This window comes from Chiloscyllium plagiosum, chromosome 21 (genome assembly GCF_004010195.1).
Source record: "Chiloscyllium plagiosum isolate BGI_BamShark_2017 chromosome 21, ASM401019v2, whole genome shotgun sequence".
NCBI classification, from domain to species: Eukaryota; Metazoa; Chordata; class Chondrichthyes; order Orectolobiformes; family Hemiscylliidae; genus Chiloscyllium; species Chiloscyllium plagiosum.
Window position 1 is genome coordinate 53854112 of NC_057730.1, and position 13390 is coordinate 53867501.

The 13390-nt window shown below is 39.6% G+C and overlaps 1 protein-coding gene across 1 annotated transcript in view; it reads right to left on the minus strand.

Moving 5' to 3' along the window:
• The window catches only part of snx29 (sorting nexin 29), a 495640-nt gene that overhangs the window by 40302 nt on the left and 441948 nt on the right, over positions 1-13390 (minus strand). Inside the window, exon 19 of the mRNA XM_043711094.1 lies at positions 6088-6227. Within this exon, the coding sequence (XP_043567029.1) occupies positions 6088-6227 (140 nt within the window). The remainder of the gene's footprint in view (positions 1-6087; positions 6228-13390) is intronic.

Here is a 13390-nt window from a genome sequence, read left to right on the forward strand (position 1 = left end):
TCCCAGCACAGATCCCTGCGGTACCCCACTGGTCACTGCCTGCCATTCCGAAATGGAGCCGTTTATCACTAACCTTTGTTTCCTATCAGCCAACCAACTTTCAATCCAAATCAGTACTTTGCCCCCAATACCATGCGCCCTAATTTTACTCACTAACCTCCTGTGTGGGACTTTATCAAAAGCTTTCTGAAAGTCCAGGTACACTACATCTACTGAATCTCCCTCATCCATCTTCAGAATTACATCCTCAAAAGATTCCAGAAGATTAGTCAAGCATGATTTCCCCTTCATAAATCCTGTTACTACTATCCAGATAATTTCATCCTTTATAATAGACTCCAGCATCTTTCCCACCACCGAGGTCAGACTAACTGGTCTATAATTTCCTGCTTTCTCACGCCCACCTTTCTTAAAAAGTGGTACAACATTAGCCACCCTCCAATCCGCAAGAACTGACTCGAATCTATCGAACTCTGGAAATTAATCACCAACGCATTCACAATTTCTCGAGCCACCTCCTTCAGTACCCTGGGATGTAGACCATCAGGCCGCGGGGACTTATCAGCCTTCAGACCTAACAGTCTCTCCAACACCAATTCCTGGCAAATATAAATTCCCTTCAGTTCAGGTCCTTCAGCCACTGTTACCTCAGGGAGATTGCTTGTGTCTTCCCCAGTGAACACAGATCTGAAGTACCAATTCAATTCTTCTGCCATTTCTTTGTTCCCTGTAATATATTCCCAGTAATATAATTCTAAGGTTGTTCCCACCAGTTCTAGTAGCCCGCCTGATGGAAACAATTTCCCAGCGTCCACCCATTCTAAGCCATGCATTATCTTGTAAGTTTCCATTAGATCTGCCCTCAACCTTCTAAACTCTAATGGATACAATCCCAGGATCCTCAGCCGATCATTGTATGTTAGGGCTACCATTCCAGAGATCATCTGTATGAATCTCCGCTGGACACGCTCCGGTGCCAGTATGTCCTTCCTGAGGTGCGGGGCTCAAAATTGGACACAGTATTCTAAATGGGGCCTAACCAGAGCTTTATAAAGTCTCAGTAGCACTTTGCTGCTTTTACATTCCAAAACTCTTGAGATAAACAGAGATCTTTCTGAAAAAACAGGGTTCTTGCTTTTAAAATAAAATCGTTAATGAGGAACACTCTTACAGAATATCATTGAGAAGGGTATTGAGAAGTATATTCAGAAAACAACCTGATATTATTAGGGGAGGCAGTGACATAGTGACAATGTCACTGAACTAGTTATCCAGAAACCCAGCTGGGGACATGGGTTTAAGCTGAAAAATGTGTTGCTGGAAAAGCGCAGCAGGTCAGGCAGCATCCAAGGAGCTGGAGAATCGACATTTCGGGCATAAGCCTTTCTTCAGGAATGAGGAGGGTGTGCCAAGCAGGATAAGATAAAAGGTAAGGAGGAGGGACTTGGGGGAGGGGCGTTGGGAATGTGATAGGTGGAAGGAGGTTAAGGTGAGGGTGATAGGCCAGAGAGGGGGTGGGGGCGGAGAGGTCGGGAAGAAGATTGCAGGTCAAGAAGGCGGTGCTGAGTCCGAGGGTTGGGACTGAGATAAGGTGGTGGGAGGGGAAATGAGAAAGCTGGAGAAATCTGCATTCATCCCATGTGGTTGGAGGCTTCCTAGCTCATACTCCAGGCGCGTGTTGCCATGGTCTGGCGATGGAGGAGGCCAAGGACTTGCATGTCCTTGGCAGAGTGGGAGGGGGAGTTAAAGTGTTCAGCCACGGGGTGGTTGGGTTGGTTGGTGTGGGTGTCCCAGAGGTGTTCTCTGAAACGTTCCGCAAGTAGGCGGCCTGTCTCCCCAATGTAGAGGAGGCCACATGGGTGCAGCGAATGCAGTAAATGATGTGTGTGGAGGTGCAGGTGAATTTGTGACGGATATGGAAGGATCCCTTGGGGCCTTGGAGGGAAGTAAGGGGGGAGGTGTGGGCACAAGTTTTGCATTTCTTGCGTTGCAGGGGAAGGTGCCCGGAGTGGAGGTTGGTTTGGTGGGGGGTGTGGACCTGACGAGGGAGTCGCGCAGGGAGTGGTCTTTCCGGAACGCTGATATGGGAGGGGAGGGAAATATATCCTTGGTGGTGGGGTCTGTTTGGAGGTGGCGGAAATGACGAAGAATGATACTATGTATCTGGAAATTGGTGGGGTGGTAGGTGAGACCAGTTGGGTTCTGTCCTGGTGGCGATTGGATTCAAGGGCGGAGGAGCAGGAAGTGGAGGAGATGCGGTGGAGAGCATCGTCAACCACGTCTGAGGGGAAACTGCAGTCTTTGAAGAAGGAGGCCGTCTGGGTTGTTTGGTATTGGAATTGGTCCTCCTGGGAGCAGATGCGGTGGAGGCGAAGGAATTGGGAATATGGGATGGCGTTTTTACAGGGGGCAGGGTGGGAGGAGGTGTAATCTAGGTAGCCGTGGGAGTCGGTCAGGGGTACCGCAAGAAATGCAAAACTTGCGCCCACACCTCCCCCCTCACTTCCCTCCAAGGCCCCAAGGGATCCTTCCATATCCGTCACAAATTCACCTGCACCTCCACACACATCATTTACTGCATCCGCTGCACCCATGTGGCCTCTTCTACATTGGGGAGATAGGCCGCCTACTTTCGGAACGTTTCAGAGAACACCTCTGGGACACCCGCACCAACCAACCCAACCGCCCCGTGGCTGAACACTTTAACTCCCCCTCCCACTCTGCCAAGGACATGCAGGTCCTTGGCCTCCTCCATCGCCAGACCATGGCAACACGACGCTTGGAGGAAGAGCGCCTCATCTTCCGCCTAGGAACCCTCCAACCACATGGGACGAATGCAGATTTCTCCAGCTTTCTCATTTCCCCTCCCACCACCTTATCTCAGTACCAACCCTCGGACTCAGCACCGCCTTCTTGACCTGCAATCTTCTTCCCGACCTCTCCGCCCCCACCCCCTCTCTGGCCTATCACCCTCACCTTAACCTCCTTCCACCTATCGCATTCCCAATGCCCTCCCCCAAGTCCCTCCTTCCTACTTTTTATCGTAGCCTGCTTGGTACACCCTCCTCATTCCTGAAGAAAGGCTTATGTCCGAAATGTCGATTCTCCAGCTCCTTGGATGCTGCCTGACCTGCTGCGCTTTTCCAGCAACACATTTTCAGCTCTGATCTCCAGCATCTGCAGTCCTCACTTTCTCCGACATGGGTTTAAGTTCTACTATGGCAAATAATGTAATGTTAAATTCAATTAATAGAAAAACCTGGAATCAAAAGTTTACATCATTTGCCTCACCTGACCTATATGGAACTCCGGACAAATGTGGGTTGACTCTTAGTTGTGCTCTACACGATTAGGAATGGGCAATACATTCTGACCGAGTAATCCTCATAATTGATTTTTTAAAAGCAGGAACTCTGTTTATTCAGAAAGATGAATGTTATGTTATTATTATTTCATCATAATAATCCACATGCCATGAAAGAACGAAAAGAGACCGGAGAGCTAGATGAAAGAAATTCATGTCATACAAAGTAGAATTTCAAGAGGTCACGATATTGAGGAGGGATGAGAGTGGGGATGGTGATGGGGTATCCACAACAACCTTGAGATGGAACAGACTCTGAGAACATTTAAGCTCCCATTCATTTTATGGAATTTGCATTGCAAGTTATAAATGTCTATTTTGCAGAAGGAACTGAAGAAAGTTAGACAAAATTTCATAAATAATCAGTAGCTTTCAATGTGCATTACTAAAGGACCAGGATTCATTTTGGATTACAAAAGGCTCCTTCGAAAAGACTGAAAATTGTGCAGTCCTGTGATTTTATACTTCTGAAGCATACGAGAATCTAAAGCTCTCTCTAATAAAGGAAGAAGAAAGATACCAAATATACATTATGCCTTTATATTCTCCTGAAGTCCACAAGTATGTTTTTAAAGAAGAACTTGTTTTGCAATGAAGTCAAATGTGACAACCAACTATTATGGAAAGTCACTCAAGGTAAAGACTGGTTAATTTATTTTGGTGATCTTGGCTGCTGGACAAATACTGCCATGGAATCTATCTTGCCCACAGGCAGAACATCACGTTTTATTCGAAAGACAGGTAACTCCAACAATGCAGCAATCTGTCAGCTCCCTGCTGGATTAAGCATTCACTTCCTCAAATGGGGCTCAATTCCATGACCTTCTGACCATAAGATAAACACAATACTAGGACTGAGCCAACCTAACACTGATAAGTCCAGACATTTCTTTTTAGCAGTGCAAATCTTGCCCGTAGCCTTTGTTATGATAAATATCACAGCTGTAAGTTTGGTTTTCACTAATAACTGTTTCCTAACAATAAACCAAACCCATTTTTTCAACTGCAGTCAGCACAATATTTAAATAATAAGACTTTTCAGGGCTCCTCATTACATACTTCAGTGAATTGTTTTGAAGTTACTATGGTAAAAATTCTTGTCTGCACTAGAGTATGGTTTATATGATTGCACTGGTTGAACTTTTGACGTATTGTGAATATGAATCTTTACACAATGAAGGTAGGGTATATGTATGATTTACACTAAACAACCAATGCAAAGCCAAAATCAAACCAATAAGCAGCATTCTATTAAATGTGAACCCTCCAAATAACCATTCAATTTAGTTAAAACCATTCAAAGAAGTTAAATAAAATAATTTGAATAATAAAGGACTCAACTCCAGTAAATCATGCTGCACAATTACGGAATGATCAATCAATATTACTAAAAAATACTAGGTCTCAATATAAAGTGTCAATTAGTTTTGTGAACCAATAATGTATTTCAGTAACAAGAACAAAATAAAATGAGAAAAATATTTTCATAAGAGCTTGGTAGTTTAAATGATTGCAATGTAAAATACAACACATGAATCAAGCATACATGCAGATTTTTAAATATTGGCAATTCACATATAGATGTCCCCCGCTTTTCGAACATTCGCTTTCGTAATTTAGCTTTTACAAGAAACCCACATTAGTACCTATTTTTGCAAATCCAAAGAGAATTTTCACTTTTACAAAAACGGCAATACTCTTTCCCATATAAATCATGCACCTTCGCTTTATGCCATTTCCAGTTTACAAAAGGTTTCCTGGGAACGCTCTACTTATGGATAGTGGGGGCTACCTGTACAACGATTATTTGTTGACATGCCAGTGTAAACAAAATTATGGATGAACTGCTTCCATTGAAACAGTCAAATATTGGATTTTATAGCAGAAATACAACCTCAGTTGGGCTAAGAGTGCAGCACTTAACCTGAAAGGTTGAGACTGTGGACATGACTTCATTGCTAAAACATAATTCCTCAACCCATTTATTATTTATTAAAGATGATAAGGAATGTTTCAGCAGATTTATTTCCACCTTATGCTTTAGTCACCTCTTAAGCCTTGAATTTCTCTAAAAAAAGTTTAAGCATTCATTACCATCACCAGTTTAGCACAGTTGTCAAGTATTTCAAATGTTATTTATTACTTTAAAATAACTTGTACAATTCATTTAGCAAACTGGGACAACCATAAGAACAGATACTACTAGCAAAAAAATTCTTCATTTTTGAGATTTATGTACAAACATCCAATGCAGGTGAGGAAAATAGGAAAAGACATGTACTTTGTATAGCAGGTGAGCTCAGTTGGCTGGATGGCTGGTTTGCGATGCAGAGTAATGCCATCAGCATAGGCTCAATGCTCATAGTGACCATGAAACCCCTGCTTTCTCAACCTGGTCCCCCTCCTGAGATGTGGTGACCGTCAGGTTAAACCACCATTCTCTCGCTAATGAGAGAGCAGCCCTAGGGTCCTTTGGGACTACAGTGAAATCCAAATTAGCAATGTGGCTGAACTCCTTTAATTGGTTTCATAAAACTGGCAGAAAGATACAAATCACGTGAATAAACATTAAAGGAATAAAAATCACACCATTCCATGAATGAAATAGAAACATAGAGGGAACTGGTGAAAATGGAATATGTATTCCAAAGAAACACAGATTCATTGCATATTCTGAAAATAAGGCACGTATGTGTTCTGTTAAAACAAAAATACATACTTACACACAAAATGGCAGCAGCTGCAAAAGGGTCTCTTTTTTAGGATTGCATGTAAACTCTGGAAGTGTTTGTATAATTTTGTTCATTATGCTCCGTAGATACTCCTGGAGTTGTTTACGACGTTCCTCCACAAACTTTGCATCCTTAAAAACATGTGAAAACAAAAATAATATTACTCATTTGGAAATGCACAACTAGAGCATTACATCTCTATCATTTGGAGCCCATTTGCAAAAAAATCACCACTCTCCTCTCAGAGTATAAATTTCATTTCCCTTTACTTCAGTATTTCTTGTAAATTGCCCTGAAGAGAACATGAAAATCTTCAACAAAATATGTTTTTCAGCAATCCATAAATAATATTGCATATAGTCCTGACTATATTTCAATACAGCAACAAAATGGGCCCAGAATTAAGCTTATACAGTCAATGATCATTTTCAGTATGCTACATCTCAGCAGCACAGACTAGCAACCATTAAGTGTACTTTCTTCCCCACTGTATTAGCTAGTGTTCTTGGGAATACCTACTACATGTCCACGACAGTACCGAAAGTGAAAATAATCTTTTACATTTTCCTCTGTTTATTATCTATTTTTCCATATATACTTTGTTCTCAAAAAGCTCTATTGGTAATTTTTGAATGCTGGTGAAATCAATTAAGAAATAATTTGATTTAAGATTGAAATACAGAAATTCACAAAGAGAAAAGGCAGATGCTGCCTCCCTGTAGCAAATGTAAAGGTGCAATATCAGAAATAAAACAACTGCTTAAACTGAACTCTCCTGAAAAATGGGATTTTTATTGTGCAAGGCTCCAATGTTTCTACTAATTGTTTAAAAATTTGGACAAAGACACTCGGCTGATTTTAATTCTACATCAAAGAGATGTGAGTGGATTAAAATTGAACCGATAAATATTTGGTATAATATTCCACTTTAGAAGTTACACAAATACATTCAACACTATTTTACACATTGTGTTCTCCAGTAATATACCATCTGCACACCTGTTAACTCATAACTGTTTTTACAATTAATGAATGTCATAATTTAAACATGTGAAGTAACCAGCTTTGATCTGACATGAATAAATTGCATACTAAAATGATTATGTTTGCATCCTTAAATTACAAAAAAAAGTTGATAGATTGTTTGTGTGTGTCTATGTAATGAGCTTGTGTGTATTAGTGCAAGTCATAGTGATCTGCAGCACAGAAAAAAGCCCATCAGCTTATTTTGTTCACGCCAGTTAAAAACAACCAGCAAACTGTTCTCCTCCCATTTTCCAGCCCTCGGCCCAAGTGTAGGGATATATATCTGTGTGGGTTTGTCTGTACATATTCATGTGCATTTGCAGGTGTGCGCACACACATGCTGACGTCCATATATGTGTACACTTTTTTGTTCTAGCCAAAGGTGTCCCTCAGCTCCTTGATCAAAGCATTGTAAAAACATTAATGGAAGAGAAGTAAAGGAGTTCTCCTGACATTCTGGCCAACGTGAATTCCTCGGCTAAAACCACAAAACAAATTAGGTGGTAATTTAATCATTGGGGTTTGAGGAATATGACTGCATGAACACTTGTTAGCATGTTTGCCTGCATCATAGATGCCATCCATTTTTGTGACAGTTGGAACACTTTGACAGCATGAAATGTGCTATACAATAGCCATCATGTACAGATGTCGGTATTAGACTCGGGTGGACAGAGTCAGAAGTCACACGACACCAGGTTATAATCCAGCAGATCTATTTAATATCACAACCTTTCAGAGTGCCCCTCCTTTATCAGGTTTACCTTGCCATCCCAGTCCAACACTGCACCTGCACATCAGGCCTTTCTCAGGTGACACAGGAGCAGTGCTCTGAAAGCTTGTGATTTTAAACAAACCTGTTGGACTATAACCTGGTGTCATGTGACTTTTGACTTTGTGGCATTTAATGCAGGCACCTTTTTTTAAGGGAAAAACAGTTACCATCAAGTTTAGCATCCATTATGTTAGAGGAGTCACAAGGTTTGTCTGCTTACATTAATCTTTGTTTTTGTCTGTTTGTTTTTGTTCAGATAAGCAGTTAAGACAAATAGGTTTTGTAGCAAGATGATAAATGGATTAGGAGTAATGGTTATTTACACTGCAGAAGTCTGTGATCTTAAGAGTCAGTACAATTGGCAGCTTTATTTATTCTTTCAAGCTTGATTTCCTCTGTTGCTGTTTGAACTTCAAAGGATTTGTCTTACATCATTAACCCAGCTGACCAGGTTTCTACTTAACTCATCAATAAGTCAGTTGAGAACTGATGTGTTTGACAAAATGTCATTTAAAATTCTTGTAAGGGATGCTTAGGCCAGGTCCAATTTCATGTTGAATTTTAGTGCAATCATATTTAAAGAGGAATGTTTTGTTGCTATTGCTTACTTGCTTGAGAACCATGTTACTTTGTAAGAAGATGGAAGGCACTTGGCTCAACATGTCTGCACTCTACAATTTCCCCTTGACTATTGCCTTCTATTTACCCATTTTTTTCCGAAAAGGTGCAACAATCTCAGTTCTAATTACTTCTTGTGAACAATCTTTACATTTTAAATAACTTTTTTTGAGTAATATACCACCTGGTGAAGGAACGGTGTTCCGAAAGCTAGTGCTTCCAAATAAACCTATTGGACTATAACCTGGTGTTGTGTGATTTTTAACTTTGTTGAGTAATTTCTCCCCATATTTTTAATGACGACCAACTGTCACCGAAAGAAAGATTTCTCTCATACACACCATCAAATCCATAACTGTTTTAAATAGCCTCTATTAAATCTCTCTTAGCCTTCACTATTTTACTAAAAATAGTTTCAGTCTCCTTTTGTAGCCATAAGTTTCTCCACTCGAATATCATTCAAGTTGCACATTCTATGTGGCTTTCTCTAGTGGGGCTGACAATACTATACCTGCTGCCTTTTATAAATGTATTAACTTTTATTCATACACTTTGGACGAAATTGAATGCAGATTCCCAGAGTGGGCAAGGTGAAGGGTGCAAATGGATATTAATAGAGGAGACCATACAACCCAATCCCACTGGCAGCAAAACATAGCCACATTCAGCACTGGGAATGGGCTGACAGGGGGAACCCACTTGCTGGTTACATTGAAATATAGAAAAAAGGAATTGGAGTGGGCCATTTGCCTCTTCAAGCCTGCTCCACTATTGTGCGATCATGGCTGAACACCCAATTCATCATTGCTAGCACCTGATGAAGAAGTAACGCTCTGAAAGCTAATGTTTTCAAACAAGCCCATTGGTCTATAACCTGGTGTTGTTTGATTTTTGACCTTTTCCATCACCGCACCTCTATATCATTTCTTGCAACATTCAATGTTTTGGCCTCAACCACTTTATTTGGCAGAGAATTCCACAGACTCCCCACCCTCTGGGTGAAGAAACATCTCATCTCAGTCCTAGATAAAACACCCATGTATCCTAAGATTGTGACCCCTGGTTCTCGACTTCTGGGTCATGGGGAACACCTTGCCCGCATTTTCCCTGTTACAATTTTATAAGTTTCTAAGGGACCCCCCCCCCAAATTCACAAAACATTAAATAGTGTTGGACATTATGGCTTGATATACCTCCATTCTTATACCATCATCTTATGGTTCATCCACCTCCTGCAGTATCTTTCCATTGAATGTGTACTCCAGGTCCTCTTCGGTCCAACCCGTCCATGCCGACCAGATATCCCAACCCAATCTAGTTCCACCTGCCAGCACCCAGCCCATATCCCTCCAAACCCTTCCTATTCATATACCCATCCAAATGCCTCTTAAATGTTGCAATTGTACCAGCCTCCACCACTTCATCAGGCAGCTCATTCTATACACGTACCATCCTCTGTGTGATACTGAATCATACAATAAATTGCATCTGCTGTTTTCCAATTCCATTAAGTTATCCATATCCATCTGATACACTGCAATAGTCAATGTTTCCCATCTATGCATTTATATCTTAAGCCAAGGTCTGAAGAAATATTTGCTAGACTGCTTTTCAAAGTCTAACAGATTATGAGGGCTTTTAATATATTCAGCACATTGTCACATTTCATTCAATTCCAGAAATGCTACATCACCGGTTTTTGTGCATTTAAAGTCAAACACTTTTTTTCTAAGGCACCTTGTTTATGGAAGTGATCTTTGATGTTGAGCAGAAAAAAAATATCCAACTAAAAGCCCAAGGTCATAACATAAGTGTAGGAAAAACAAAATGTGAAGTTTTCTCAGCTTTCTTCCAACAACATACCTATCCCTAGCTTTATCAAAGTACTCTTACTATGAATTATTTCATTTGCGCGGATGATTTAGGTGACAAATTAGGGCTATTCATTGCTGTGGAATTAAACCTATGAGGCACTTGCTTGTGACTGCCTGAAATTATTTCACGCATAGCTCTTATAAACAACAGATATAAAGAAAAACTGCCATTTCATTAATCTGAACTGGATTTGAATCCACTTTGTCCAATTGTTCCCTGACTCTTGCATATGAAATATAACAATTTTTAATATTTATATAACCAAAAATAAATTACAATTCATAGATTAGCCATTGCCTGAGAAATGGTTTTTCTTATTGATGTTTTCCTGGTGAATATTTAACATAACATGCAGATATAACCCACACGTTTTTGGAACAAATTATAAATGTTGTATAGACATAATGTCATCATGACTGAGTACACAGCAGGTTTCTCTCTCACTTCACATCTAAGTATAAATCCACAAATACAAAATAGCACAAAATTCATAATTAGCATCGCTGAGTTCAGTACATGTTTTACACGTGCTACACATCATTTATAAAATTTCAGATCATAATCTTTTCTTAATTTGCAATATACAGAAAAAAATTATACTTTTCTGGTATTATATCCTGTGCCTTTGATGAAAGAAATCATAAGTGCAACTTACAATTGTAAATGGTTTGGAAATGACATGTTAATTATCACACCAATGCCATAGATCCATCTAGAAATTGTAAATCATTAAGGTATTATTGGAGGCTTCTACGCATTCCATTAAAAGAAAGTTAATTAAGCTGACTTAAGATGAGATCTCCTAAAACAAATTAGAAGGTTAACATTTCATTATTACCAACAAAGACAAGACATCTTGACAGCTGGCAAACTATAAGCAAGGAGGTCTTTATTCACACTATGTAAAAGACCTACAAAGTTAGCCATGACTCCATGTTCTTTGACTAATTAACAATTTGATTTTATATACATATCTTTCAGTTGTCATATTTGAACAAGCTACTCCAATTACTACAGAAATATTTTGTAATTAGGTATAACCACCTCTAATTATTATGTTCTGAGAATGATGATACTCTTCATATTTCCAACCAACAAACAATGCATTCACATTTGCAGACACTATTAGAACACAGAGACATCTGTACCGAATACCGGAAAGTTATTGAATTGAAATGCTATTTCAGAAACAACATTTTATAGGCAGAAGTTCCAATATAAATATATATGAGTTTTAGTAAGGGCCCTACCTCTGACCCAGGAGGGCTGGTTCAAGTCCCACCTCCTCCAGAAGTGAGTAATAATATCAAAGAACAGGTTGCTTAAAATAAACGTACGCGTTTTAGGGAGAGCAACATTTGAGAGTAAGCTCTCTACCATGGCCATATTATCTGAATTTTACTGGCTAGCACTATGACAATAGGTACAACATTTGGAACTGAAATTCCTTTTTCTGAAGCTTCATGTTAGACCTTTGCTTCACCACAAGTGTGCAGCACTAGAAGGACAGACCCAATACCCAGTTAAAACCTGGGAGGCCTCGGATTATCTTAATGAAGTCAGAAGTCACACAACACCAGGTTATGGTCTAACAGGTTTATTTGAAATCACAAGCCTTTGGAGTGCTTGCTCGTGGGAGAACAATGGTGTGTCTAACTGCCAGACAGGAAATAACAGACAGTCCCACTGGTGTTGGGGGGGCACGAGGAGGAGGAGGACACGGTGACAGAGAATGTAACAACTAAAGCTAAAAGAAAGGGAAGGAATGGGAGTGGGTTCACAATTTGAAGGTGTTGAACTAAATATTAAATCCAGAAGGTTGTTGAACATTGGACACAACATCGTTCTGCCATTCTCACATTCCGATCACTTAATCTGAACTATCAACATCATTTCTCCCCCAGCACCCTACCCTGCTACCCCTACTATTTCATAAATGCTGTCCCCTCCACATTCTACGTCAGCTCTGATGAACAGTCACCTAGACTCGAAACGTTAGCTTGTTCTCTCTCCATGGATGTTGCTTGACCTGCAGTAATCTCCAGCATTTTTTGTTTTCAGTACAGATTCCAGCATCTACAATAATTTGCTCCTACCCTATTGGTTGTATTAGAAAAAAGCTTATCGTAAAAACAAAGATACCTTGAATTTTTTTAAAGTTTTCTGAATTAGTTAACACCTAATTATGTGTTGTTTACACTTATTTCAATATTAAATAAGTCAGTGTTATGTTACAGCTTTATATAATGTTAAAGTGATTAATTTAAATTAATAATTCTAAACTGAATTTGGGATGGATCTTGGAAGTGGAGAAGTAGAATATAATCCACTTGATCGGCTAAAGTAGTTCACTGAACTGTGTGCCATGGTTTCCTGGCTGGGCGTGCATTCAAATTTCTGATTTAACTAAGAGAATTCCCCAATTAAAGTGTAAGCATTCTTAAGAATTTTGAAAGTATACTACCCTTGTACTCACAGTTTTACTTTGAAATGTACACATTAATAGAAATTTAAAACATTGGGGAATAGAATTTAATTCAACTTAAATAGTCCAAAGCTTGCCTGTGGAAAAAAAAACACCCATATATATAGTTATAGTCTACATGCTTCAAAGGTCCCTTTATACTGAGAGTTCTAGTATTATCATCCAGGCCACATATGCAGATTTAGTGAGGACCTTCAATTTATAATGTAACTGCATTTCATAAACAATCTTCTTTGTGCAGCTCTGATTAGAGACCTGTGTTCTGAAACATTAACTCTGTTTGTGTCCCCACAGGTTCTGCTTGATTGCTGAATACTTCCAATAAATTTGCTTCTATTTCTTTTGCGTAAGTCTGACTTTTATGGAGCAGGTTACAAAACAACAGTCAATAATTAAGATGAAACACTTGTGAACAGAAATTGTTCACTAATAATATGTACAGTATTGCACTGCTTAGCAATATCTTAAAACACTATGGCAGCAGGAAGGTTCAAAGCACTGAGAAAAACAAACAC